The 25,842-nt window shown below is 52.5% G+C and overlaps 1 protein-coding gene across 1 annotated transcript; it reads right to left on the bottom strand.

Annotated features, from left to right (window-relative positions):
• Window positions 1-20,623: 20,623 nt before the first annotated feature.
• UTP11 (UTP11 small subunit processome component) lies at window positions 20,624-25,785 on the bottom strand. The gene is made up of 8 exons (XM_066204457.1): window positions 25,641-25,785; window positions 25,466-25,527; window positions 25,190-25,292; window positions 24,840-24,953; window positions 23,184-23,277; window positions 22,829-22,959; window positions 21,477-21,587; window positions 20,624-20,904 (listed from the first exon to the last, which is right to left on the bottom strand). Exons 1-8 carry the CDS (start codon window positions 25,701-25,703, stop codon window positions 20,821-20,823), a joined length of 762 nt encoding a protein of 253 aa, XP_066060554.1. The 5' UTR covers window positions 25,704-25,785; the 3' UTR covers window positions 20,624-20,820.
• Between the last annotated feature and the right edge of the window lie 57 nt (window positions 25,786-25,842).

Raw genomic sequence — 25,842 nt, 5'->3', positions numbered from 1 at the left:
CGTAATTAGCAATGCCGTGTTCATCTTATGCTTTCCACTGAATCTGGTCTCTTCTGAGGGCTGCCCAGCCAGAGCTGTGCCTGATCCCAGCACAGCGCTGCAATGCAACTGGCCCCTAATGAGCTAAGGCAGCAGCTGAAACACTGTAATCTCTCCACATGAAAATCCAGAGCATCGGCGTTAACACCATAGTCTTGTTCCCAATTTTGCCCAGTCCTGCTTGCTCTCTCCCCTAGAAGGAGAGTTCCAGTACCGTGGGGTTAAGCAAATCTTGTAATTCTGTGCTAATGTCGTTTGCATATATTTTAATTTGATGCTAATTCTACCGTTGGTTGTTTGGAGCTGGATCAGCCCCAGGACAGCTCAGAGTTGTCATTTCACAGGTACTGGGAGCAGACTTGGGTCCTGCCCCAGGGCAGAGCTCCACAACTCTGGAATTACTTCTCCTTAGCTGCCTTGTGTTTTTCTTACAGCTGGGTTGTTTGAAAGGAGCACATCCTGGCTGGTGCTTGCCCGTTGTCGTGCGCGGAGGACGGGCACTCGGTGGCTGCAGCTCCCATGGGGGCTCTGCCTGCTGCCAGCACCTGCTGTCCCCTTTTCCTCTGGAGCAGATCAGCCCCAGCAGGGTCAGGAGCAAGCTGAGGTGGCGTGGGGGGTGTTTTGGTTCTGTTTAAAAATGCTAAATGTCTATAGATGACAGTGTCTGTTCTCGCCGAGTTTCATATTGCTGCTCAGGGGGACCAAGGGCAATGTTCCTTCCTGAAACGGGCAGCTCCAAAAGAGCAGGTTTCCTGCAGGCTCCCACCAGCCAGTACAAGGTGGGCTCTGAGCAGCAGCATCCCTGTTCTGCATGTATGTGCCTACAGAGGAAACACACAGAGAAGGAGCTCGTTAAAGCCTCTCCTGGGAGCCACCACTGCGCTTTGCCGAGCTGATTTATGGGCACTCAGCTTTGCTCCCACTTGTGATTTGTTGCCAGTGCATGCCAAACTTTAAAGGTATTTCTTTATTTTCCTTTTTCTCGCCTTTCTTCTGGAGCATTCTGCCTGAGCAAGGCATTTTTGCAGCATGCAGGACCCGTTTCCTTGTGGACATTGGCTTCTCTCGGCTCCACGGGGGCAATCAATCTGCTTTCCATCACTGTACCAGACTCTCTAGGGCCAAAACTCTCAGCAGTTACCAGAGCCACACAAAAGGATTTCCTACAGAAGGTTTCCAAGCTGGCTGTTCTGTCAGCATGTTCAAGGAAGGTGGATGGCTCACTGAAGCTGCTCAGCTGTGTGTCAGGAGCTGCACCCTAAAAGCTGTGTCCTTCAAAGTAAATCAGTGAACAAGTGCACAAAAATCCTCTTGCAAATATCACGTACATGCACAAGAGGTGTTGGATGCTGCATGGAAATGGCAGCTCTCATGTGGATCAGTCGAAGGTGTGAGAGAGCCAATGGGCAAATGGGCATCTTTACATTTTACTGTACTGCTTTGGTTTGTTTGGTTTGGGGTTTTTTGTTCGTTTTTTGGTTTTGTTTTGGTTTTTTGTTTGGGTTTGTTGGTTTGGTTTTGTTTGGATTTTGTATTTTTGTTTGGTTTTGTTTTGTTGGGGGGTTTTTTGTTGTTGTTTTTTTGGGGGGGTTTTGTTTGGTTTTTTGGGGTTTGGGGGGGTTTTTTGTGGGTTTGGGGGGGGTTTTTTTGAGAAAATCTGTCCTGTGATTTTTATTACCTGGAGTTCACTGTGTATTAGTACCTCTCAGTCACACTAAAGGCTATAAGACTGAGATTATGCTGGATCATAAATTTGTAGCCAGACAAAAAACTGTAGGAAATGAATTTACACATTTGCATCTCTGGCAGTGATTTGCAGGATAAAGAGTCAGGCTGTTGCATTGGATAACTTTATGTTTGGAGATGTTTTAAATAAATCATTAGTTTTAAATTGGAGATGTTTTTTCAGTCATGTTTAAGACTATCCTGGTTACAGACCAACCAACAGAAGGATGGGCAGTGAGGGAGTTGTAGTACACGAGGGTGATTTTGAGATCTGCTACAATACAGGCTTTCCTCTAAAATGCTCCCAGAGCTACTGGATTTTACTCCCAGATCTCCTGTTCATTTTCTTAAGGACTGTGAGAAATGTTCAGGATTTCCCCCCCTCCCCGGTGTTCTTACTTCTCACGAAGTGATGTCATAAAACATGACATTAAGCTGCAAGGGTTAATTTGCACGGGTTGCTGAGCCACCTCAGCAAAAAGAGCTGCAGCAGTGTGAGCTGCAGAGGGATTTCTCAGTCCCTCTGGTGGGGAAGAGCATTCCCGTGTGCTCGGCTCAGAACTGCGCTGCCGGGACGGAAAATCGCTGCGCTGCTTCCTTCTCCCACCGGGATGGGAACACTCCTAATCTAGTAAAAGTCTTCCTGATCTGGTAAAAGTGCTTCTGCCCCTCCTGCCCAGGGCTGTGGAGAGCAGGACGGGCTGTTTGCCTTGAGGATAAGCGCTGTGGAAGGGCATCACCCACCGCTGGAGCGCTCCCCATCAGCCGGGAGCCGCGCGGAGCCGCAGCTCGGGCTGACAAGCGCAGCCCAGCGCCGTCTCCGCGGCTCCCGGCTGACTCACGGCAGCGCGGGGTTATTTTTACGCACATGGCCCGTGGCGTGTATCTGGCAGAGCTGTCTGGAGGAGCGATGACATGCCGTGGGGTTGGACATTGTCGCCTGCCCTCATTCCTGCCAGGTCGGGGTCAGGATGCGGCTCTGAATTTCTCTTCTTCAGGACCGAGGTCCACATCCCGTGTGCCTCTGTGTGCTCTGCAGAGCTGGAAGTGCCAGGAGCTTGAGAATGCTCAGCGTTCAGGACGGTTCTCATGATGTTTATTTTCCCCGTGCCATGCCATGGGCTCGGGTGTCAAAGCATTTGGGAGCAAAGGGATGAAAGCTGTCACCAAACCTGACCTCCCTTGTGCTCCCCTCAGAGTCCAGGTCTGTGCTCACAGGATGGGCCAAGCACTGAGGCTCAGAGTGCCTCAGACTTGGAGCTGACAGCTAAAAGCTGCCTGTCCCAGAGCCCTGTGCTGTTCTCCACCCTGTGCCCAGGGCAGGGGCTGGCTCTGCCCCCAGCGGGGCTCTCTGCCTTGCAGGCTGGCCCAGCCTGGCTGGTGTTGGGGACAGGCGCAGGTCAACGTCATCAAAAGGGAGAGAATCGAATCAATATCTGGAGTGCTTGATATTCTGCCTAGTGGAACACTTGTAATGTCTTTAATTACTATTTCTAAAAGCACCGTGGAATGGAAGGCAAAAGGCAGAAATAAGTAGCGAGGGGGTGATCAATTGGGCGTGAAACCCTTGTTATTGATCACCTTTAACCTCTGCTTAAACTAATGACAGAGCTACCATTTAACTGTCCCCAGGCACAAAGCACATCAATTGTACAAGTGCCACATAAATCATGGTGGGCTGCAGCACGTTGTGAGTGGCCCCTGGGGCCAGGCTGCCCGTGGGGAGGGCAGGGTCCCCTGAGCTGCAGGGGACACTCCCAGGGGGGCACCTGCTGCAGGTGTGCTCGGCTGAGCTGCTGCTCCGATGTTTTGCACAAAAAGGCTCCCGAGAGCAAAGCCACATCGCAGCTCTGAGGGCAGCACGGGGCTGGAGAAATGTCAATATTTCCCCTCCATGCCTCTTTCCCTATAGAGATAAAAGAAGATTTATGCTGCTGGGGATCCCCTTGTTGCCTGCTCCTAACCTCCACGTGCCGTGGCTGGGGCAGCACTGCTGAGGCTGGGTGAGTTTGCAGGAAGGACAGAGAGGACTCCAAACAACAATCCCGGGTCAGCAGGGGTTGGAAGCAGCAGAGTTTGGGGAGGCAGTGACGTAGGCACAGAAAGAATCACCTTTTCCCATATGTCTTCTGCTGGCTGCCTGACTTACCAGCTGTGCCGGAATTGTCTATGCTGCTTGTTATAGGGGTAAAAAAAGTCAAAATCAAGATTTGCAATGGGCAACACAGTCAGCACAGCCTTGCAAGATAACAACAACAATATTCATTAACATTCAATCTACAAATTATCCCATGAAGCCCCAGCCTGGAGATTTGCCAATTTTCAATACATGACAATGTTGTCTAATATGTTTCCAGCACAAGAGCATTTCCAAGGCTGTGCTGGATATGTGGCATCACAAAACCATCAGCTGAATCTCCTGCCGTGCACAGGGCGAGGGCTGTGCCTGCCTTTTGAGGGGAATGTTTATCTTCAAGACAGGATGCCTGTTCTGCAAATTCAGTTCCCCAAAGAACTAGGAGATGATCTTTTTCTTGATGTTCCCTATTCTTGATGTTAGTGAAAGCAGAGGGCTTTTATTGCAGCTTTCGAAAAGCTGTTTGTTCCCAGAGCTGTTTAGGAAGATTTGCACTGAGCCCTGGGAAGGAAAAGGGCAGTGGGGGGTCACATGAAGCAGTGTGTCTGTCTGTCCATTCCTCTTGGGACACTCTCAGGATCCCTCCTGTCCCTGCAGGAATGAGGAAAAATCCTGTCTCATCTGCTGCTTGATGGGCTGGATGATGCTGAGCACACGTTTGGCCCACGCCTGGCATGGCTGTGCACATCCCTGGAGGATTTTCTCAGGAGACCCTGGGTTAATAAACATTTTGCCATTGTGCTGCCATTTGGAGGGTTTCTACTGAAATCTTAAAAATCTTTTGGGTGTCCTCATCCATCAGCCACTGGAAACATTATTGATAATACAATCATGCCTTTTTTGGTCACTCTGATTCACTTTTTTTTTTTTTTTTTTCCTGCTGAAGATCCTGTAATTTGTCACTGCTGGAAGGTTGAGAGATGATTGGAATGTGCCCAGGTGCAGCAAAGGCAGCCCAGGGAGGGGAGGCCTCTTGCATCCCTCTACACCCACACTGACAGGTACAGCTGAGGGAAGCCTGACACAGCCCTGGGGGAGAGCAGGTTTGACATCTCAATCTCTGCTGTGGCCAGACTCGGGTTCTGGTCTGTGCCAGGGGATCCCCCTCTGGGGTGTCACCAGTTTGGGTCTCTGAAGCACCTTGTCCCCTCAGTTCGGGGTACTTACAGTGACCTGGATGATCTCTGGTTTCCCAGGTGTGTCTGCTGACCCCAGCGACAGGGCTGCTGTGGGAGAAGTGTGAACAGAACCGCTGCTGCATTGGCCCCACAGCCTGCAGGGATGTGACTCCCCTGCTGCCCTGGGCAGCCTGGGCCAGGACTTGTGTTGGTACAGGCACTGCTGCTGCTCCTCCGTGAAGGAATAAGCCATGGGTGCCATTAGCTCCCACTTTCTAGAGGCTTCTGAGGCCTGGGAATCTCAGAGCAGAGGGACATCCCACAGAACCTGCACTGGGCCCTGCTTCTGCCGTGGAGGGTTCACCTGGATGCTTGTGGTGGCTGTGGAGGACACCAGAGGCTGCAGCCCCTGCACAGTGAGCAGAGAGAGCGTCTCAGTGCTCAATAAAATCTCCTTCCATGTCAGTCCAGAGGGGCAGAGCTCCCCACTGACAGCAGCTGCACTGAGAGCTTGGCATGGATTTGCATAGATGAAATGATTTCTCCTGCCATTCATTCAGTCTCTCTGTCTGCCAGCTTCCCTGCTCCTCTCTGGAATCTGAAGTCCACACAGGGAGCATTCAGCTGGCCACGAGCTCTTTACTGAGCGTTGCTTTGCACAGATGTCCCCAAGCAATGCCATGAATTGTTGCTCTATAGTCACTAAGCTGTTTGGGAAAACATTTCGGATAACTGTCCTACGCATTGGGGTGACTGAATTGATGGCATTTGAATGGTCAAAAAGATAGTGTGAATTGGAAACAATGCTGTCCCTGTCACAGGCAGCAGGAGAATTCCAGCTGGTATTTTCATTGTTAATGATCAAACCCAGAGCACTGTGTGGCCTTAATACCTTGGAAGGGGCTGGAGAAACGCACAAACCGGCCTGTCACTTCCCCTTCTGGATTTTCCAAATGCCAGGGAAGGAATGCTTTTAAAATTGCCTTTCAGGGCTCCACAAGTGACACTGTAGCTTGCCTGTGGGGAGGGGAGGAAAGGGACCACAGTCCTGGCAGTTGCCAGAGAACTTGTGGCGGCCACTAAGTTTGGGAGCTCCCCCACCCTTGAGTGGCAAGGCAGCACCTCTGCCCACAAAGGTGGGAGCAAACAGCCAGTGGTGCATCCCATGCAGTGGCAGGCAACGCTCCTGGAGGTGCTTGGCAGTCAGGAGAGCTTTGCTGCTGCATCTGGGCTTGGCAGAGCACAGCCACCCTCGCCATACATCATCCGCAGGAATGGGCACTGGGGTAACACATTACAATAATACATCATTAGAGTGCTGTTGCTATGGTGATGTATTAGGGCAATACATCATTACATACCTTCCATCCGTGATGTATTACTGCAAACATGGCTCCTGCCAGCCCCAGCACAAGGACCACAGGGGAAGGCTTGTCTTTTTGCAGAAACTTTACCCTTCCCCTAAGGATAAAATATCTGAGAGTAGTGAGGAGACACAGGGCAGGGGCTGGCCCCTCTCTGCTGAGCCCCTTTCCTGTGTGACTTGCTCCATGCTGAGCCTCGTGCTGTTTTCTGGGGACCCAGTGTCTGCATTTTAGTGCTGCTGGGCAGAGGGATCTGCCAGTGCTGCTGGGCAGAGGGGTGGGATCTGTGCAGGCCCTGCCTGAGCCAGAGGGTCTGGAGCACCTGTGGGTGCACCCTGCAGTGCTGCTGGAGGGTTGGGGCACGGCTGGGACCCTCCTGTGAGATGCTGCCCTGGGCTCCTGCTCCCCGTGTCCCTTACGCTGTGCCCTCGTGCAGGGGCTGCATCACCCTGAGGAAACTCCTCCTCTCCTGTTCCCCAGGCAGCCAAACCTGCTGGTGGCATTGGTGGTGCCCAGGCCCGGGGCAGAGGGGGCAGATGGACCCAAAAAGGAGCAGCCAAGGCTGCTGCCGCCCACCTCCCCATGAGCAGCTCCCTTGGGATCACTTTTCGCTCACTCTTCCCCTCAGCCCTGGGGGTCCCTGCCTCTGGGCTGGAATGGAACCAAAAAGGTGAGCCCAGGAGAAGTTCCAGCCAGCTGGGTCCTCAGCATCCCTGGGGTCTTTGCAGGGCTGCACTCTTTTCAGCTCAGTGGGCTAAATAAATTGCTTCAGAGAGCAGACTGGGGAAGGAGGTTTCTTTCCCTGCAAAGTCTGTTGTGTGCATCAGATATAATTTGATTTTAATTAGTGGACAAGAAAGCAGCATAGTTAATAAAGTATGCACTGCCTTTTGCAGGGATGCCAGTCTTGAATTCCTAGAAAATGGAATCAAATCAGAACGCCCAGTGCAAGGTGAGCCAAGGCTGAGCATGTGTGGGCAGGGGCATTATAAACAGAGTCCCAGGAGACATCCCTGACCCCTGTGGTATCCCGTGGTCAGGATCACAGCAGAAAAGCAGTTTGTGGAGCTCATGCTGTTGTTTGGTGTGGAGATGCCCCAGCAGCCTGAGACAGAGTTGTGTGCCAGCTGCATCCAGGGACTTTTCAGCTGGCTCCCCTGCCTGCTCTCAGCTCGGGCATGGACAAAGGTGCAGCTGCCCATCGCTTCCCTCCCTTTTTCCTGCACCTGGAGGAGCCTCAGTGCCTGTCCCCCTCCCTCGTAGGGCACAGCTGTGACAGGGCTGCTCCCGGATCCTCCCATCTCCAGCTCTGCTCGGGGGATGCAGGCTCCCAGGCAGCCCTGGCTGCGGCCGCTCACACACAGCAGCTCGTGTTTGGGCACCAGGTCGTCTGGGCTCCCTTCCCAGCAGTGTGGGCTCGTGGTTAGACCACTTAAGAGCCAGGCTGCCCCCACATCGCCCTGCAGATGCACACTTCCTTCCCCTGAAATCTCTGTGGGAGCACAGCCTGCCCACTGAGGGCAGCAGGGCAAGAATAAGAGCTTGGTTGTGCAGACTTGAAGCATGAAATAATATCCCCTGGAACGGCCCTGCTGCTGGTTCCCGAGCACTGTGAGATGTGAGACACTTTAGGAGAGCAAAGCTGTGCCTGCCCTCGATGCCAATGCTTTTAAGGGTTCAGCACACTGCCCTGCTCCCCAGCACCATCGAAGCCAAGGCTGCTTTTAGCTCCTCAATCAATTGGATTCAATTAAGTGATAACGTGAGCCTGTGGGCAGAGCAGCGATTGCTTATCCCTGTATCAGCAAATCCTCCCCAGGTAGTGCAGAGGGGTTTGTGTGCCCTGGGCGGGAGCTGGGCTGTGAAGTCCTGGTGAAACCTCTCCTGGGAGAGAGGAGAGGAGAGGAGAGGAGAGGAGAGGAGAGGAGAGGAGAGGAGAGGAGAGGAGAGGAGAGGAGAGGAGAGGAGAGGAGAGGAGAGGAGAGGAGAGGAGAGGAGAGGAGAGGAGAGGAGAGGAGAGGAGAGGAGAGGAGAGGAGAGGAGAGGAGAGGAGAGGAGAGGAGAGGAGAGGAGAGGAGAGGAGAGGAGAAGGGGCTGCCCAGCGCTGCTGTGACAGTGCAGCCCCCGGGAGGCCGAGGTAGGGTTATTTAAAGCGCTGTTTTCACTCTGTTCGCACCAGGAGGCTCAGCTAGCCCCCACCCTGACACGTCTGGAAGCGTTTTGGGGAGGCTCGTGGGCATCCGAGAGCAGCAGAGCTGCCTCTGCCGCTGTCCCCCTGCTCCCCGGCCATGGGGTGTGCGGGGCACCGCGGCGCTCTGAGGCCAGACCTGGCTGTGAGGGATGTCACACATCAGTAAACATCACTGTCAAAAAGGACAGCGAAAGGTTATTTATCAGAAAAAAACCAGGCCGGGCGGCGGGATTGCAGCGGCGGTGACATGTGCTGCTGCCGGGGCTGCGTCCCGCGGGGGCTCGGAGGGCTCGGGGGAAGCGCTGCGGTGCCGCTCCCATCCCCGCACCGCTGGGAGCGCCTGCAGCCCCGCACGGGGCCTGTGGCCAGCCTGGGGCCACCAGCCTGCCCGCAGCACAAGGTTTCTCTCACTTTCCCCGGTGCAATTAAAGCTCTGGAGGAGCGATGGTGTGCTCGGAGCAAGCCAGGCTTGGAGGGGCTGAGATTTTGGACTTGGAGTGTTGCCCTGACTCCTGAGCTCCTGAGCACACACAGGGATTTGTGTGCTCCGGGACTTGAGGAGCTGCTGTCCGTGCAGAGACAGGGGTCTCTTCATCTGCTGGGGCTGCGGGAAACTCTGTGTGCATGTGAGTGTGCTTCTCTGTGACGTGCTGGGGATTTGAGGACAACGTTTCGCAAAACAAAGCCAGGCAAGGTTATTAATTTTCAAGGCAACACCAACGAGAACACGGAGTCGCTGTTGAATTGCTGATCGTTTTCTGGTGGCTGCAGTAAAGAGATTTGTGTGCCACGTTCGCCTGTGGCCTGGTGCGCCTGCTCTGCCTCCACAGGTGATGCTGCACAGGTGGTGCTGGAGCTCTGTGGGGCTGGGGCTGGTGAGTGGTGGGGCAGAAAGCCCCAGTGCCTCAGAGCTGGGCTGGGGAGCAGGGCCAGGGCCAGGCACAGGACATCTGCTGGTGCTCCCGATGCCAGGGCTGTTCCCAGAGGAGCACTCATGGCCTCAGGGATGCCCTCAGCACATCCCTGGCACAGCTGGGAAGTTTTGCATCCTCCAAACCTGTCCTGACGCCGCAGTTCAAGGTAGAGCCCCAGTGCTGTACCCTCCCTCTCCCCATCGCCTACCTCTGATTAGAGCCCTCAGAACAAACCTGCTAATGCCTTTCCCAAGCTCTCGCCCCCACACTTTTTGCCATATAAATCACTATAATTAAAGTGTTTGGAAAATGCTTTGGGAGCCCAGACAAGCATCCCCACATGCTACACACCCAGCTTGGCAAGCCTGACTTCCTGCTGCACCCACCCTGCTGCCCCGGGCGCTGCATCCCTTCCCTCCCCAAGCACCCAGCAGGACAGGAGAGAGGACCCAGGATGTTCCCAGGCTGTGAACCTGCTCGGTGCCTGCCCAGGGCACTGCACAGAGCAGCCTCCCAAAGAGAGAGGCCACAGGGATGGGACAGGACCCCTGCCAGCCCCTGCACCACCAGGACAAGGCTGTGAGGGGAGGTGGGCAGGGCTGCTCTGGGGACTGGCAGAGCCTGCTGGGATGGCCTGGGCACCAGGATGCAGCCCCAGCTTCCCCCTCCAGCACAGCTCTGCAGGGCAGGAGCAGGTCCCATCCTGCCCTAAACCAAGGCATGAGGAACACAAGGGGTTTCGGCCTGTCGTTTTAACTTGGGGCAGAGCAGTCCTTCAGGAGCTGGTGTGAGCCACCACCTGGGGGGGAAAAAAAAAGCCATTTTTCAAGCCATGGGCAGCAACATCCATGAGACATTAATTTTTAACACCGAGCCCCTGGAGTGCAGATCAAAGCAACTGCATGAAGAGGCAAAGGGAAGGAACAGAGCAGCCGGAGAGGAGACACAGCTGCCTGAATGGGAGTGGCACAGGCAGGCAGCGACTCTCAGGAGCCCTGTGGATGTGGCCAGGCAGGCACAGTGGCCTGAGCAGAGCAGCTCCTGGCAGGGGGAGCCTCTTGGGACACCAGTGTCTTTGTGGCTCCTCTTGTCACCACCCCTGGTGGCCTGGCCCCCTCCTGCCCTTCCTTCCTCCAGTGACCATTGATGGTGTCCCCAGGCCCCTCATCCCCACCCTCTGAGCTCCGCAGCTCTCTGCCCAGACTCCACTCCTGCCTGTTTGTCCTCCTCTCTCCCACTGTGCTCAGCTGCCACCACCTGTGCTCTGTGCCAGGAATATTTGAGTCACCTGCACTTTCCAGTTCTATTCCCAAGAGCCCTGCTGCTCCCTGGTGCCAGCACTGCTGGCCCTGCCACAGCAGCCCAGGTGCAGCAAAGGGCACCTTCCCACCCATCCCCCTGGCCCCCGGAGCTGTGGGAGGGTGGGGAGTGACCCCCCCAGGTTCTCCCCAGGGTTCACCTCCACAGCCGGGTCCCAGTTGCACTCCAGCCCTGTGCTGGCTGCCAGGAGCTGGTGGCTGTGCTGCAGGCAGCACCTTTTGCTGACCCCGCCAACCCTGCCCAGCTGCACCAGGGCAGCATGCAGGGCCATTCCTGCATCCCCTGCACCTTGACTCTCCCCCTCTGTGGGAAGCTTAGATTTTAAGGCTTTAGACTATATATGGTCCAGAATATATATGGGGCAATATGGAGGATTTAGAGCGTTGTCCAAGTCCTTCTTCTTCATGGTTTTGAGTGGTTTTTTATTATTGGGTGAAAGGGTCTGCACTGCCGACCTTGGGTGGTCAATTATGGGGTCAAAAGTATAAATAATACAGGTGTCATCTCGTTATTGGGTGATGAGCGCTTAAATAACCTTGGAAAGAGTTAGACATCTCCATTTTCTACCTTACTCGTTAGACCTCACAACTTGTGAGGCTGTAATATAGATAAGAATTAATAAAGACTGAATCCAAACATGAAACTGCAACTCCCGTGTATTAATCCTGGCTCTAACCCGAAGAAAAGAAAAAAAGATAAGGAAGCAACGTTTTAACGGTGCCACTGGTGTGAGGAGGAACTCACGACCTTCAGTCCCCTCTGCTTTCCCAGTCACCCAAAAAGACTGAGATCCACATGCAAAGATCTCCAACTGTCCTGAAGAGTGGCCACTGTGGGGATTTCACAGCCTGACAGAGCCTGTGACCATGGCAAGCTGCTGTTTGCTGCCCCTTATCCTCCCTCAGCAGGGAGGGCTTGGCAGCCCTGCTCTCCGTGCAGGCAGAGCCCAGTCCTGCTCCCAGCTCCTGCTCAGCGTGTATTTTTACCTTCTAATGAAAGCCACTGAACTGCCTGAAGTTGCCTCTCAACTCTTCTCTGGGGCTTGGATTGCCAAGAAATGATTGACGCGTTTAATAGAGGCAGTGGGTGCAGAGGAATTTGGCAGGAGCCCAGGCTCATGATACACAAAGGATACTGCCGTTCCTGCTGGGGCTCTCTGAGCTCTGCTCGCCCAGAACACGCTGTCCTGTGGGGGGATGCTGCTCTCTGGCTGAGGAGCTGCGAGCTCAGGAGCCCTGGGAACAGGGCAGGGGCTGAGCTGTGGGATTGGGGAGAAGGTTTGGGGCAGGGAGGGCTGTGTAGGGCTGCAGGGCACAGCCCTGAGTGCAGCCTGGAGAAGCCAAACCTCTCTCGGGGCCTTTTTGGTTTTTCTGCTCCTTTGTCCGGGGTTTGTCCCCACACTGGGGCTGATGTGTACAGCAGATACTTGCCTGGTTTTGCATACACACACTCCTGTGTGAACCTGCAGGTGAAAGGTGGGGTTTTTTGTTTGTTTTTTTTTGTTTGGTTTTGGTTTTTTTCCTTACATTTCCTGGAGAGAACCCCCCCTGCCGTGCATGGACTAGTTTGGGGCCAGCCCACACAGATTGCATTCAGCACACACACACACCTGTGCATGCGTGCTCACATGCACACGTGTGAGCTCCCCTGCACCTGTGGGTGTTCTCCCTGCTCCCTGTCCCACCCCTGAGCGCTGGCATGTGCCATGAGACACCCACACGCCAGACAGGTGTCACTCAGAAACAAATACATCCCTTGGCACTGAGGAAGAGGTGCTGCAGCCTCCCCTTCACACTGGAGCACTGTGTCAGCCAACTCCAAGGTTTAGACCAGCACAGTCTGAAGGCTTTTGTCTCTGCAGCCTTCTGGGAGGTATCAGAGAGTGACCCTTGGCCGTTTCTTCAGCTCAGGAGCGGGGTTAGGAACAAAGGAACAAAGCTGCCTGTCAGTCCCTGACCATGGGGGCTGACCTCGGCTTAGCTTTGTCCCGTTTGAAAGGCATCGTGAAACCACCACTAAAATTACTAATACCTCACCCTTGGGTGTTCTCAGAGGGGCACCCATTCCAGATGTCTCTGGAGAGTGATTTCCAGGAGCAGGCTAGAATTGAATTCTTGTGTATTCAGTGTATGCATTGCTCATCCCCTGGAGCTTCCCTTCTCCTGCAGATATAAAGGGCAATTTGTAGAGCTTACAAAAGGCTTATTAAAATATCATTGTGAAAGGGTGACATAAGCACCTGAACAGAAAAGAATAGGAAATATTTGTCTCATTAACCGGAGACTTAGATGTCTCTTTTCCTCCTCCTTGTGTCTCCATCCTATAGGAGGGTGACGGTCACTTATTATCGCGTGTGGAGAGAAAAGCCTCACTCCTGGCAAGATGTGCTGATTTCCATGAAGCCTCTGCACCTGGCCTGTGCTCTGCGGCGGGCAGGCTTGGGAGAGAGCCTGCCTGGTGCTCAGAGGGCTGGCACATTCTTTCAAATAATGCCAAAAGAGCAGCATTATCCCAAAGCAGCCCAGGCTGAGCCCCGTTTGTGTGGCCGCAGCCAGTGTGGGCTGGAGCACAGCACGGGCTATTAGCATGTAATGAACACAACAATTACTCTGTAAGGGGGAGAAAGGGTTAGGGCCAGGCGGAGTTTGAAGAATAAAGGCTTGTTTGGGGGAATTATTCACTCGGTCCCTGCTGTAGGTGGACGGCAGCAGATTAGAAGGAAACATTATCTCTCAGGGCAAGTTCAGAAGGACAAATGAAGCCAAACTGGCACGGGCTGAGAGTCTCAATACATTATTCTCTTTGCTCTACAAATCTGTGAGAACAAAGTGCTCAGTGTAAATGTTCACCAGGGCCTTTTTTACCCTTGTAGGACCACAAAAGTTCAGCATGAGATGAAGGGACACGTGTTGGCTATTAGTCCACTACAAAGAGCATTTCAGTTTAGAATTTAGAGTCTCATAAAAACATTATTGTCTGTATCCCAGGACATTTGTTTGTTAGGGCAACACGGACTGAAAAAAATGTGCCCCTCTGAGGCACAGCTGTGTGCCTCACCAGCCTCACCATGGCTAGCCCACCTCAGGGGCCACCTCAGGCCAGCCCTGACACCCTGAGGACAGCCCCTGAGCCTCAACAGCAGTCCTGTCATCTCTGCAGGCCAAGAAGGATTGCTGCCCTGAAGAACACTTGGTCTGGTGTGTTTTGCTGTGGCAGGAGGTTGCACCTTGCTCAGGGTCCTCTCACCCAACCTGCAGTCCTTCATGAAGCCTCCACTGCCATTTCTGGCCCTGCTCTGCTCATGCAGGTCTGTAGTTTATACATTCGCCAGGTCTGAGGCAAGGGAGAAGTTTATGTCCAAGTGAAAATGCCAAGGGTCACGGAGTTCTTGCCTTCCCCTGCCCCAGAGATCACAGTTAGCTCTTGGGAGCACCGAGGCATCTTTCCCCTCAGCACTTCTCTCCCATCAGGAGCCCTCCTTCCTGAGGGTGCTTCCCTCAGGACTGACAACCCAAAACCCAGCTGGAGCTGCTGGACTTGGTCCTGGCTCTCTGGGTGAAGTGCAGTGGATGGCAGCACAGAGAGGATCAGAACACAGGATCTGACAGCCCCTCCTGGACTTGCAGACTGGAATAAACAAAATTATGGACAAGCATTCACAAGTACATCTGTGACACTTCTGGGTTGTGAGCTGCTTGCTGCCTTCCTGGTTTAGAACGATTTTGACAAAAAGCATCCATATGATTCTGATATACTTAAGCCCATGGCCAGGCTTTATAAGATGCTCGACAATCTATGGGACAGTTTTTAGAAGCATTTTGTTTTGCATTTGGATTGTCTTCCAGCTACCAAGACGATCAGCTCTGGGCTTAGTCAGCAGTGGGAGGAAGGTTCTGAGGACTTGTGCAGTAGGAGACTCAGCAGGGCCACCCCAGGTCTGTGGCTGCCCCAGGACAGTGCCAGGAGCTGTGGGCTCAGAGCAATCCTCATCTCTCCCCCAGATCTGTTTGTCCTCCCAGCCTCAAAGGCAGCCAGCACACAGCATCCCCTGCTCCCTCCAACTGCACAGGGAGCATGTGCTTTTAAAAGGCTAAAAAAAAAAAAAAAAAAAAGGTGGAATATATTATCTATTCACAAAGTCATTGTAAATATTAAAGAGCCCATGAGGGGAAATGTCTCTGATGATGTCTTTTCAGGAGTGTGGGAGAAAAATCCATGCAAAGGCACTATTGAGGGGTATGGCCAAAAGGCAAGCCATGCTTTGAACTTGTTCAAAGCCGCAGGGTCGGCAGTCTTCCTGGGACTGCAGCTACCCAGCCCTCCGCAGAGCCAGCTAAAAGGTCACTTCAGCAAATCCACAATTTAAATAAAAGATACTAAGTCCCAGAGAGAGCTATTTGAAAATAAAAGGCATCAAAAGTGAGACGGATGCATCTTTCTGAGTGGCAGAGGGGCCTGGAGAGCTTCAGCTCAGTGACAGAGTGTCTGCGCAGCGCAGGGAGAGGACAGGTAGCCCAGGGGCTTCCAAGGGGTGCACCTGCAAGCACCTGTCCCAGCAGGAATGGAAAGGGAGCCTCCATCCCCCTGTCTCCATGCCCCACCAGCCCCCTTGGCTGCACAGGGCCCTGGGAGTCTCTCCTGCCCTGCCCCACCACTATACCCAGCATACCAGGGCTGGAGAACCCTGCCCCTGCTGCCACAGCAGCTGTCATGGCCAGGAGGACAGAAGCATCTCTGGAGAGGATCTCTCCATCACCTGGGAGAGAGTTGTGGCTTTGGAGGACTCATCTCCTGTGCTCCTGAGGTGTCCCAGAAAAGGACAGAAGATCACTAAGAGCTCTGAGGAGACACTTTGATTGGAGAGGCAGGCAGAGTAAAGCAGCCCGTGGTGTTATGTAATGCAGCTCTGTTGAAACAGTGCAGGAAAGTTGCCTTGTGCCAATAAATCAGGCGGCCACGGAGGAGCAGATGTGAATCACACCTTGCTTCATATGCCCTGCAGTGTTTTCACTTATTGTTCCAGTTTTAAAGATTAATGGCACTCAGAGATGAGTATTAGCTACGCTTCCATTTCATACTCATTATCAGAAGAGCTTTTTTCAGCATAATTAGCATGGATCAAATTTTCCAAGTGGTTCGGCAGTCTTGCTGCTGTTCCTTGGCTGCTCAGAATGCCTGGGACGTCCCACTGCTGCTGCTGCTGGGTGCACTGCGCCCCTAAAGCACCACGGAGAGAGAAGGGGCACTACTGAGATGACAGCAGCCCAGAAATGGGGGTTCCCTGACGTGGGCTGCCAGGAACCCCCGCGTTCTGACACAGCTGGAGGGGCTGGCAGCCTCTCCATCGCTGAACAGGAGGTTCTGGCCGCTGTGGGTCAGCCAGGGGCAGGTGCTGGGGCTCCCCAGCCCGGGCAGCAGCAGCCCTGAAGCCCCAGTGCTGGGGCTGATCTCGGCTCCAGGCTGCTTTGTGTTATCAGGGCACCCGTGCCTGGTGCCCAGCAGGTCAGGGCGTGAATTATTTGATACCCAGAGGAGTAACAGAGGTGGGTTACCCACACCAGGAGCCCGGCCTGGCCGTGGGGCAGGAGGTCTGGGAGGGAGGATGTGGGGCTGGAAGAGGTGGTGGCTGGGGAAGAAAAACTTGCTGGGATCTCCCAGGGCTTGTCTGGGACTGCTCTGTGGGGCTGGGGCACGCTGTCCCTGCTGTGTCCCCCGCAGGGCTGTGTGTGTGGGTGCTGTGCCTGCAGGGGAAGGTGTTGGCAGTGTTGGGGGGGAGATCAGTGGGGAGCAAGTAGGCTGTGGGCGCTGGTGTGTGCCTGCCAGTGGTCTGGAGAAGGCCAGGGAGCACAGTGCAGAGCTCCCTGCTACACCCAATCAACCCGTGATCGTTTCTATCATGAAGATAAACTGGCCATTGTTGCCAAAAATAAATGTTAGTGTTCCAAATCCACACTTCAATAGCACCAGCTCATTAGAGATGCATATCATTTGGCTCCAGTCCCACACCTTCTAGCTCGTTATAAATATGCAGTTGCTGCTGGCTCTACCCCAATCATCTCTGCAATCAGAGCTTTTAATTAGGTTAATTAAATTGTATCAAACCTCGCAGGGACGCAGTTCACTGATGCTGATGAGGCAGCCAAAACAGACCTTAACTCTAGCTCTAATGAAGGCCCTGCTGCAGCTAATAACAATGCATAATAAATTAGTGCTTCCCTAGAAAGGTGCACCGGGGCTTGTGTTTCAGTAAATGATGATCTGTATGCACTAATTCACTATTGCAGTCTTTAGGTCTGCCAAGCCAGGGACATCCTGGGAATAGGTTCTCACTAAATAATGGGCTCCTGCCTGCTTGGAGCAATGCTGCTCACCTGGGTCCTCTCAAGGCACTAACGGCTTCAGGTGCACAACTGTGAGACCACAAAGCAAATATTTGCTGCTTTCACCTTGCCCAGCCCCGGTCCTCTCTTGATGCCTGGCATCTCTCAACAGAAGCAGCAGCAGGTATTTCTTTATTTATTTGAAACCTTCTGCAGTGGAATTTGGAGGGAAATGGGTGGCTGTGTATAAGTGTGGCAGCATGAATGGGGACAGTGCCCTGTGCCCAGGCTCTTCCCAGACATCACCCTAATCAGGTGGGGGAAGGTCCAGGTGGCCAAGGAGCTGAGGAACAGAGAGGTTTAGGGCAGCCATGCTGAGCAGCAATTAGTCATTCCTGATTTACATTCTGCTCTTTCAACTCCCTGCTGTGAAGCTGCTCAGGCTTGAGCGGAGGAACTTCGCCACCCTTTTCTCCTTGGTGCCCTTGGGCAAGGCACCTCAGCTGAACCTGGCTGAGGGATCCTGGGGAACAGCGGGGCCAGGGCAGCCACTCCTGCAGCTGGAGACCCTGAGCCCACAGTGCCGCTGGTGACCCTGGGCTGGCAGCAGCTGCTGGGTGAGCAGCGGGATGATGCAGAGGGTGCCTGGGAAGCAGATGGTAACACACAGGGCAGCACTGTGGGCAGTGGGATGGGTGGGATCAAGCCTCCCTGCTCTCCTTTGTTGAAAGAACGCAGCTTGGGGGGTCTGCAGAGGCTCTGGGGGTCCCTCTGGCTGCCACAGCTCACGGCCACTGATGGACACCCCCACAGTGACTGTCCTGGGGGGATCCAGAGCCTCCTCAGGCAAGTCAGCTGCTGTTACCATGCCCTGGGGACCCCACTGTGCTCTGCAGTCTGGTTCAGGAAAATGGGGCCTACAGGAAAGCAGCTGAGAAGCCTAAGGGCTGGTGATGGTTCTCCTGCTAGTAAAATATATTGCTGCAGCTGCCTAGAGATAATCCTGCAAGCGTAGTCTGCTATTAATGTTTATAGACACTCATTATCAATTGAGTTCTTCAGGACCTGAACAAGGAATTACACAAGATTATTATATGGCACAATATTATTGAGTCACCTAAAATCTGAGCCGTGAATCTCTGGGGAATTTTGATATCTGTATCTTTCAAGCTGCAGGGAATCTCCTTGCTAAATAACCTGTTGGTTCAGCTTTTGATGCTATAATTATCACAAACAAAAAATAGCTGTGGGCATTTTCTCGCTGTCCTTCCCCATGAGGGCCCAGCTAGAGGATGGCAGATCCCACCCATGTCTCACTTTAAATCCTGTGCTGTGGCCCAGTGAGCTGGGTTTTTGATTCAGTTATAAGGTATTGGCTCTTTCCAGATCCGTGCAGAAACATTTCAGTCCTTTAGTATGAGGATACCAAGCTAAAGTCTTTGGGAGTCAAAGAGCAAGGTCTTTGAGAAGGTCTGGATTTTTTTTTTTTTCCTGGAAGCCACTGGGAACTCTGCCGGGCAGCAGGTGTGAGTCAGCCCTGTCTGCTAACGTAGAAGCTCAGAGATCAGCACCTGGCAAATCCTTCACTACTGCAGGCAGGAGTAGGTGAAAAATGTTTGTGCACAAGAGCTGGTACCTCCTTTTAGTCTGTTTTGGCCACAAGATGATAAACCACTCCACAGGCTGTGGGATTAGTACCCAGGCTTTGGAGGTCAGGCTCCAGCAGGCAGCCTGCTCAGTGTGAGCACCACACATGTCACAGTGCTCTGCTTTCCCTTTGGGAAAACCTTCATGTTTTCCCAGGGAAAAGTGAATCACAACAGGCACAACTTTTGCCACCGAGACCCCACCTTGTGATCACGAGACTGTGTGTTCTGGCTGGTTCCTCAGCTCCCAGGTGCCAGGGGACACTAGCACCCCTGGGACAAGCAGTGTGTCCCTTGACCAGTGACTGCTCAAAGAAAACCTCACAGCCACCTGCTGCATCCCGTGACACCAAACTGGGAAGAGATGCCTTTCTTCCAGGGAAGAGGGCACCTGTGCCCATCCCAGCACCTACTGTGCCGTGGCACAGGGGTGGACAAGGCAATTGCTGGGCCAGGTTGCTGCTCTTCAATTCCCGCTCCAGGATTCCTTGAGGGTCTCCCAGCAGAACTGCTGCTTGCCTTTCCCAGCCTTTCCAGCGGCGCTCTGGATGCAGGTAAAATCAATCAAGGGCAAGGATTAAACAGTTACCTGTTTAAACCTCAGCCGAAAGGATCTCCGCTGGCAGGCGGCGGTGACCCCGCGGGAACGTCCCCGCTGGGACACGGCCCCGCCGCGCGCCGCTGCTGCCCCCTGCCGGCCGGGCCCGGCACCGCGCCCGCCCCGCCGCCGCCGGGAGAGGGATGAGCGGGCTGGGCCCGAGCGCCCGGACCGAACTGAGCCGGACCAAACCGAGCTGAACTGAACTGAGCCGAGCTGGACCAAGCCAAGCCAGAGCGGACCGAACAGAGCCGGACCAAACTGAGCTGAGTCAGAACGAGCCGAACCGGACCAAGCCGAGCTGGACTGGACTGAGCTGAACCAGACCGAGCTGGACTGAACTGAGCCGGGCCAGACTGAGCCCGACCAAACCAAACTGGACCAAGCCGAACCGGACTGAGCTGAGCTGGACTGGACCGAGCTGGACCGGAGCGAACCGAGCCAAAGCATTCCCACACCCTGGGTTTTGTTTTCCCCTCCCGCTCACCCCATTACAGAAGCCGCACACTCCGAGTTCTGCAGACTCCGTGGATGCTCCCTTGTAAGATTCTCCCCAGAGCTCTCTCTGCATGGCAGGAACAACTGGAGCTGTGTTTAAGCACGTAAAACCATCGTGTTTTATCGCCGAGCTGCTTGGAAAGCTCCTAAGTAGCTCAGGGCCTGAGAAGAGCATCTTTTTTTTTCCTTCCCCCCTTGAAGACCATGTGCTCATTGCTGGCAGGGACAGGACGATGGAGAGAGATAAGAAAAGGAATGTTCACACGGAGGGAACGTGCCTGGGCTGCTCCAGGACACTCAGGATGTGACTGCACTTCCCCCATCCCTGGCAATGCAACGGCCCAAGGAGAACCCAGAAGACAAACTCTTGTCCCACACTTGGCTGCTGCATTGCTCCTCCTCACACAGAATGTTGGCACTGCCTCAGTTTGAACTGAAGCAACTCTGGAGGAAAAGCACACAATGGAATAGAGTGCAGCTAGGCAAATGGGAGGGATTGTGGGATGTTGGGGAAACGACCAGAGGGTAATTCACCTTTAACCTGCTTGCAAAGACAGCTGAAAAAGCTGAGCTCCACTCTCATGGGTTTGGACAGGTCTGCTCAGCCCCAGAGCTGACAATCCCCAAGTATCCTCCCTGTCCCTGGGCTGTGCTTAACCCACCACCCTAACATTCCACCACGACCTTGACTGTTCACTGATTCTTTATGGTGCATCTCACCAGGACACTTAGGCAAACCTCATGGCTTCCCACTGTAAATATCAAGAGAACACACTTTGATTTATTAATCAATTAATTAGGATGAAACACACTGATGGCTACCACAGGCCCACAGGGATTTGTTTTAACAAAGTGCTGAGCTGCAGTCAAAAGCAGGCTGGCACCAGTCCTTCTCCAGGGGATGTGGCTCCTCCTTTCTGAGCAAAGACTGTAACAATTATTCCATGAAATTAACGTTTCCTCTGAAACTTGAACTTGTAAATAGCTGGACCAGTCTTTGTTTCTTTCTTCACCTTTACCTTATGAGTTTTGTCCTGGAAAAAAAGAACAAGTATAAATATTTGCTGCCATGCAAGGTGAAAAAAAAAACAACCACCCACACAAATCCGAGTGCCTGTCAGGGTCTGACCATAAAAGAAAAATTGTCACTTTGCACTGTTTAGGAGAGGATTATAATTTTATCTGCTCTTTTCCCCTTCAGGCTGTCAGGCACAATCTGCTTTGCTCACAAGCACCAGAGAACAGGAGTCCCATTGAGACAAAGTAATTTCTGTGGTCATTTGGCTTTTTAAGACCTCCTCATAACTTACAGAAATGGTTCCCTGCTTCTGACTCCTAGTGACACTATTTTGGACTCCTTGTGAGCACCATTTTACAGCTGAGTCTTTGTCCTTGCTGACAAGGTGAGACCTGGACTAGCAGATACAATTTACTGGAATGCTTCATCTCCTTGCTTTTTCCATACTAAAGGAGGATTACTTTTCTTTAGGAGTTACCACTATTAAACCAGAATGAAGAAACAAATACAACATACACAACACAGACAATACCAGAGCTAATGGCCTGAACAGGACAGACTTGGGAGAACCAGAACCAAACCCCTCACCAGCAGATCTTTCCGTGTCTGGATTTTCTGGGAGATGACAAACATGGCTTTCTCTCTCTCGATGCGCTGCCTCAGGAGGTCATACTGGTTCTTCCTCTGCTGGGCTAATTTCTGGAAACAAGAAAAAAAAGCTGTTTTAAGACAGAGGTGAACAAGACATTATGGTCTAAATCTTCCAAATTTCAATGTTGAATGCAAGAAAACATTTGGCCCCCTAACTAAAATCCACTTTATCCAGAGGAGGGAGAACAAAAAAAAAAAAAAAAGACAGATCAGAGACCAATTCCTGAAGTGCTCAGAACTTACAGAGGCCTCTCAAAATGCAACTTGTTGGGTCAAGTTTGCCTAATGAGAGTGGATAGCTTTCCCAGCACAGGAACAGCATTACTGCAGGTGTGATCTAAGTAATTAAATTAGGGAGAACAGATCCCAACATGCTTAAAATATGACTCAGACATTTAGGAGAAAACTAGTCAGTCTACGACTCGTCCAACTGCTTTACTGACAAGTCAAATTGAGACAGCTGGCAAGAGGAAAGGGACCACAGGGTGTTTATTATCTGACACCTGAGTCACAAAAAAACAGGTTAAAAATTTACCACTCGGCAATTTTAAGACAACTATTTTTACCTTACACACAACTGACTTGTACTCACAGCACTGTCCAACAGATCTGAGTTACCTGAGCAGAATCTACAGCAGTAAAGCCAAGCAGGGAAAGAGTACTCTGTGTTAGACCAGGAGATGTAACTGCAGGCTCCAGGCAGTCACCTGCTGATTGAGTGACATCCACTGCTGCCTTGTTGCCAATAAAAATTTTAAGAAAATGTGGGAAGAAAGATAGAGATAGTGCTAAAGGCAATCCTGCCTCCCATATAATGCAGCTGTGTTAATTACCAAAGAGTGGGAACAGCCTTGCCCTCACAGCTGGGTGTGATAAAGAGTGAGTTAGTTGGTAGAGAGTTCAGTTGGAGTCTGCTGGCTGTGCTGTGAGGAGGAATGGACAGGAGGTTGTGCAAGGGACAGACAAGGTTAGGTGGCTGTGTGAGGGACAGAGAGCAGCAAGCTGAAACTGCAGAAGGAAGAGAGAAGGAGAGAAAGAGCCAGAGCTGTGTGGAGCTGCCTGTAGCATTGCTACATAGAAAAGGTATGGAAGACTTCTACATGACATACTGCTGATACTTGAGGCCCTCTGAAGTTTTTAATGAAGCACTCTGACTGCAGTGGCCATCTCGACTACAACAAGAAAACAATTCTGTTCATCTCCACAATGGTGCAATTAATCCTTTTTAGTGCTTGTAATATAAAAGATGTAAACTATGAAGAACTCTATAGGACAAACAGCAGCAATACCTTGAGGTGGACAGGATCAGTAGGTCCCTTCACTGTCTCTCTCTGCAGTGTTGCAATGGTTGGTCGGTTGTACACTCTATCCACGAGCTCAGGAACCGTGTCCAGGTGAGCAGCAACATCAAACTCCTTAACTACAGAGAAAAAAACATTAGGAATAAACTCCCATGACTCCTTTGATAAGCAAACGTGTTGCTACAGTCAGCAACAGGAGCCCCAGCAACACAGCTCCTGCACAAGTGATGTCTCAGCTAGTAACCAAAAAGGATTTCTAAAACTTTTATTCCTTAAAAAAAAACAAAGTGTTTTTCTTTTACGACAGTGACAGAACGAGCTCTGTCACCGGTTCCAGGCTCACCTTCCCGCCCCGTGTCCACGAAGAAGAGATGCTGGCGCGGGCCGCTCCCCGCCGCGTCCAGCAGGTGGAGCTCTGCCTTCAAGCGCTCGATTTTCTGCGGAAAGTCCAAGTTTGGCCAAATTCAGAGAGAGAAAAATCAAGTCTCCCCCGAGGACGTTTCTGCCTGTTCCTCCGGGTTACAAACAGCTGACATACATATATAGTCTATATTTATGACATGTCTTCACAACCTTTCCAGACAGAGGGTCACAATCCACACATGCACAAATGGCTCCTCTGTTTGGCAAAGGGGAATTATTGCCACGGAACCACCAGCAAAAGAATGAAGGAAAGTTTAAAACCGGCTTTGATTTTTTATGCCCAGTGAGAATTTGATTCTGTTTCGTGAATCAACATCAGAGCGTACAACATCTTCAGAAGAGGATCGTATTTTTGTGGATTGCTGACCTACCATATTCCAACAACCCACTTCAGATTATTGTCCTCAGCCGGGAGAGGAGAACACTCTTTAACTTCCTGTAACTTCTCATCCTCTATAACTCCCTGACAGGAGAGTGCAGCCTGGTGGCAGTTGGTCACTTCTCTCAAGTGACAAGTGTTTTCCCCTGTCCTCAGCACTGGTACGGCTGCACCTCGAGTGCTGTGTCCAGTCCTGGGCCCCTCAGTTTAGCAAGGACATTGAGATGCTCAGATGTGTCCAGAGAAGGGCAGCAAGGCTGGTGAAGGGTCTAGAACATAAACTTTATGAAGAATAGCCAAGGGAGCTGTTTAGCCAGGAGAAAAGGAAGTTCAGAGGAGACCTGATCACTCTCTACAGCTGCCTGAAAGGAGGCTGTAGCCAGGTGGGGAGTAGGTCTCTGCTCCCAGGCAACCAGTGACAGAATGAGAAGACACAACCTTAAGCTGCACCAGGGGAAGAAAGTTTAGGCTGGACACTAGGGAAAAAAAATCTCCAGGCACTGGAATGAGCTGCCCAGGGAGTGGGGGAGTCACCATGCCTGGAGGTGTTATAAAACAGAGATGTGATGCTCAGTGCCATGGTCTGGTTGACAAGGTGCTGTTAGATCAGAGGTTGAACTTGATGATCTCAAAGGTCTTTTCCAGCATAGTTAATTCTGTGATGCTGTGACAGGACAGGAGGAAACAGCCTCAAGCTATGCTGGGGGAGGTTCAGGTTTGGTATTAGGAAAAATCTCTTCCCTGAAAGGGTAGTCAGGCATTGGAACAGGCTGCTCAGAGAAATGTTGGAATCACCACGGTTGGAAGCGTTCAAAAGGTGTGTGGCTGTGACACTGGGGACACACAGGTTAGTGGTGGCTGAGTGAACAGCTGGACTTCATGATCTGAGAGCACTCCTCCAACCTTAGGGACTTGTCAATTTCTCTATGAACATGCTAAGCAGAAATACATGCTTCAAGTCTTGAAATTTATGTAGAAATCACTGTGTTTTATAACGATGCACAGTGTCATTTTTGATAATCACCACACCTTTAGGTTCTACACCCAGCACTCCACTGAAACTTCCACTGTCCTTTCCAGCACTGTACAAATCAGACTTCAGTGAACAAACACAATACCCAGCAGCAACGATAAGAACAGCACAGTAAAAACCCAATTCTGAGCAAACTAGAAAAGACTAAAAATGAGAGTTATTACCTTGGCTTCCGCAACTCTTTTCATTTCCACGTATTTAATATCCTGTGTCCTCATCAGTTTCACCTGCTCCGGGGTGATTTCATCCTTTTGCTGCTTTATTACATGGACTCCATCCTACAACCAGACAAACACAGCACTTATGGACAGCCCATCCCACCTGGAGAGCCCTGTGGGGCCTGCTAACAGCAGATTCTCGTCCCTCATTCTCTTCAAAGCCTTCCACAGGCATCAAACCAATTTTCTCATTTATCTAATAATTCATGCATCTAAATCGAAACAAGGTAAGGGGAAAATAATGTTACTTAGAGCAACAAAGTGTAATCCTGCTTGAAGGCAATGGAGGAGCTCACCTTGACCTCTGCACGTATCATTTTAAAATAGAACTCATCGGGGTTCTTGTCCAGCGCTTTCTTCTGCAGCGCCCTGAGAGCATTCTGCTTCTTGTGGTAGTCACTGGGGAGGATAAAAGCAACAATCACGAGCTATTCAGCCGATTCTCCGTGCTCACGCCGGCTGAGGCGCCGGGTCTTTCCCAGCGAGGCGCAGAGCTCCGAGTCAGCCCAGGGAAACCCTCGGGACGCGGGGAGACCCACCCAGGGCTGCCCGCCCCTCACGGCCGCACTCACTGGGCACGGAGCCGGTAATCCTTCTTCTTCTCCAGCAAGCCGAGCTTCGTCCGGGCGGCGGGCTACGAGAGAGACGGGGAGAGTGAGGGGGAGACAGCGCGGAGGGCCCGGCGGGGAGGGATGGCGGGGAGGGACGGCGGAGGGCTCCGCTCGGGGCCCGGCCCGGCGCACTGACCTGGGCCCGCTCGCGGTGCGGGCGCTGCCGCGCCTTGGCGGCTTTCCTGAAGGCGGCCGACATGGCTGAGGACGGCGACGGCGGCGGCGGCGGCCGCTCCGAGCGCCGCGAACGCGCGTCCACACGCGGGGAGCGCGCCGGAACAGGCGGGGCCTGGGTCAGGAGTCAGACCCGCGCGCGCCCCCGCCTGGAGGCGCCGCGT

The sequence above is a fragment of the Chamaea fasciata genome, unplaced genomic scaffold, assembly GCF_029207755.1.
Source record: "Chamaea fasciata isolate MVZ Bird 193981 ecotype frontalis unplaced genomic scaffold, bChaFas1.0.hap1 SCAF_26, whole genome shotgun sequence".
Lineage (NCBI taxonomy): Eukaryota > Metazoa > Chordata > Aves > Passeriformes > Sylviidae > Chamaea > Chamaea fasciata.
Note: the sequence above shows the minus strand (reverse complement) of the source record. Positions and strands in the feature narration are given on the sequence as shown.

Excerpts from the sequence above, each read along its gene's own strand:
- UTP11 (XM_066204457.1), bottom strand. The coding sequence starts at position 25,703 with ATGTCGGCCGCCTTCAGGAAAGCCGCCAAGGCGCGGCAGCGCCCGCAC. Across the intron at positions 24,954-25,189 it reads TGATACGTGCAGAGGTCAAG|GATGGAGTCCATGTAATAAA; the intron begins GTGAGCTCCTCC and ends GTCTGGTTGTAG. Across the intron at positions 22,960-23,183 it reads CGTGGACACGGGGCGGGAAG|TTAAGGAGTTTGATGTTGCT; the intron begins GTGAGCCTGGAA and ends TTTTCTCTGTAG.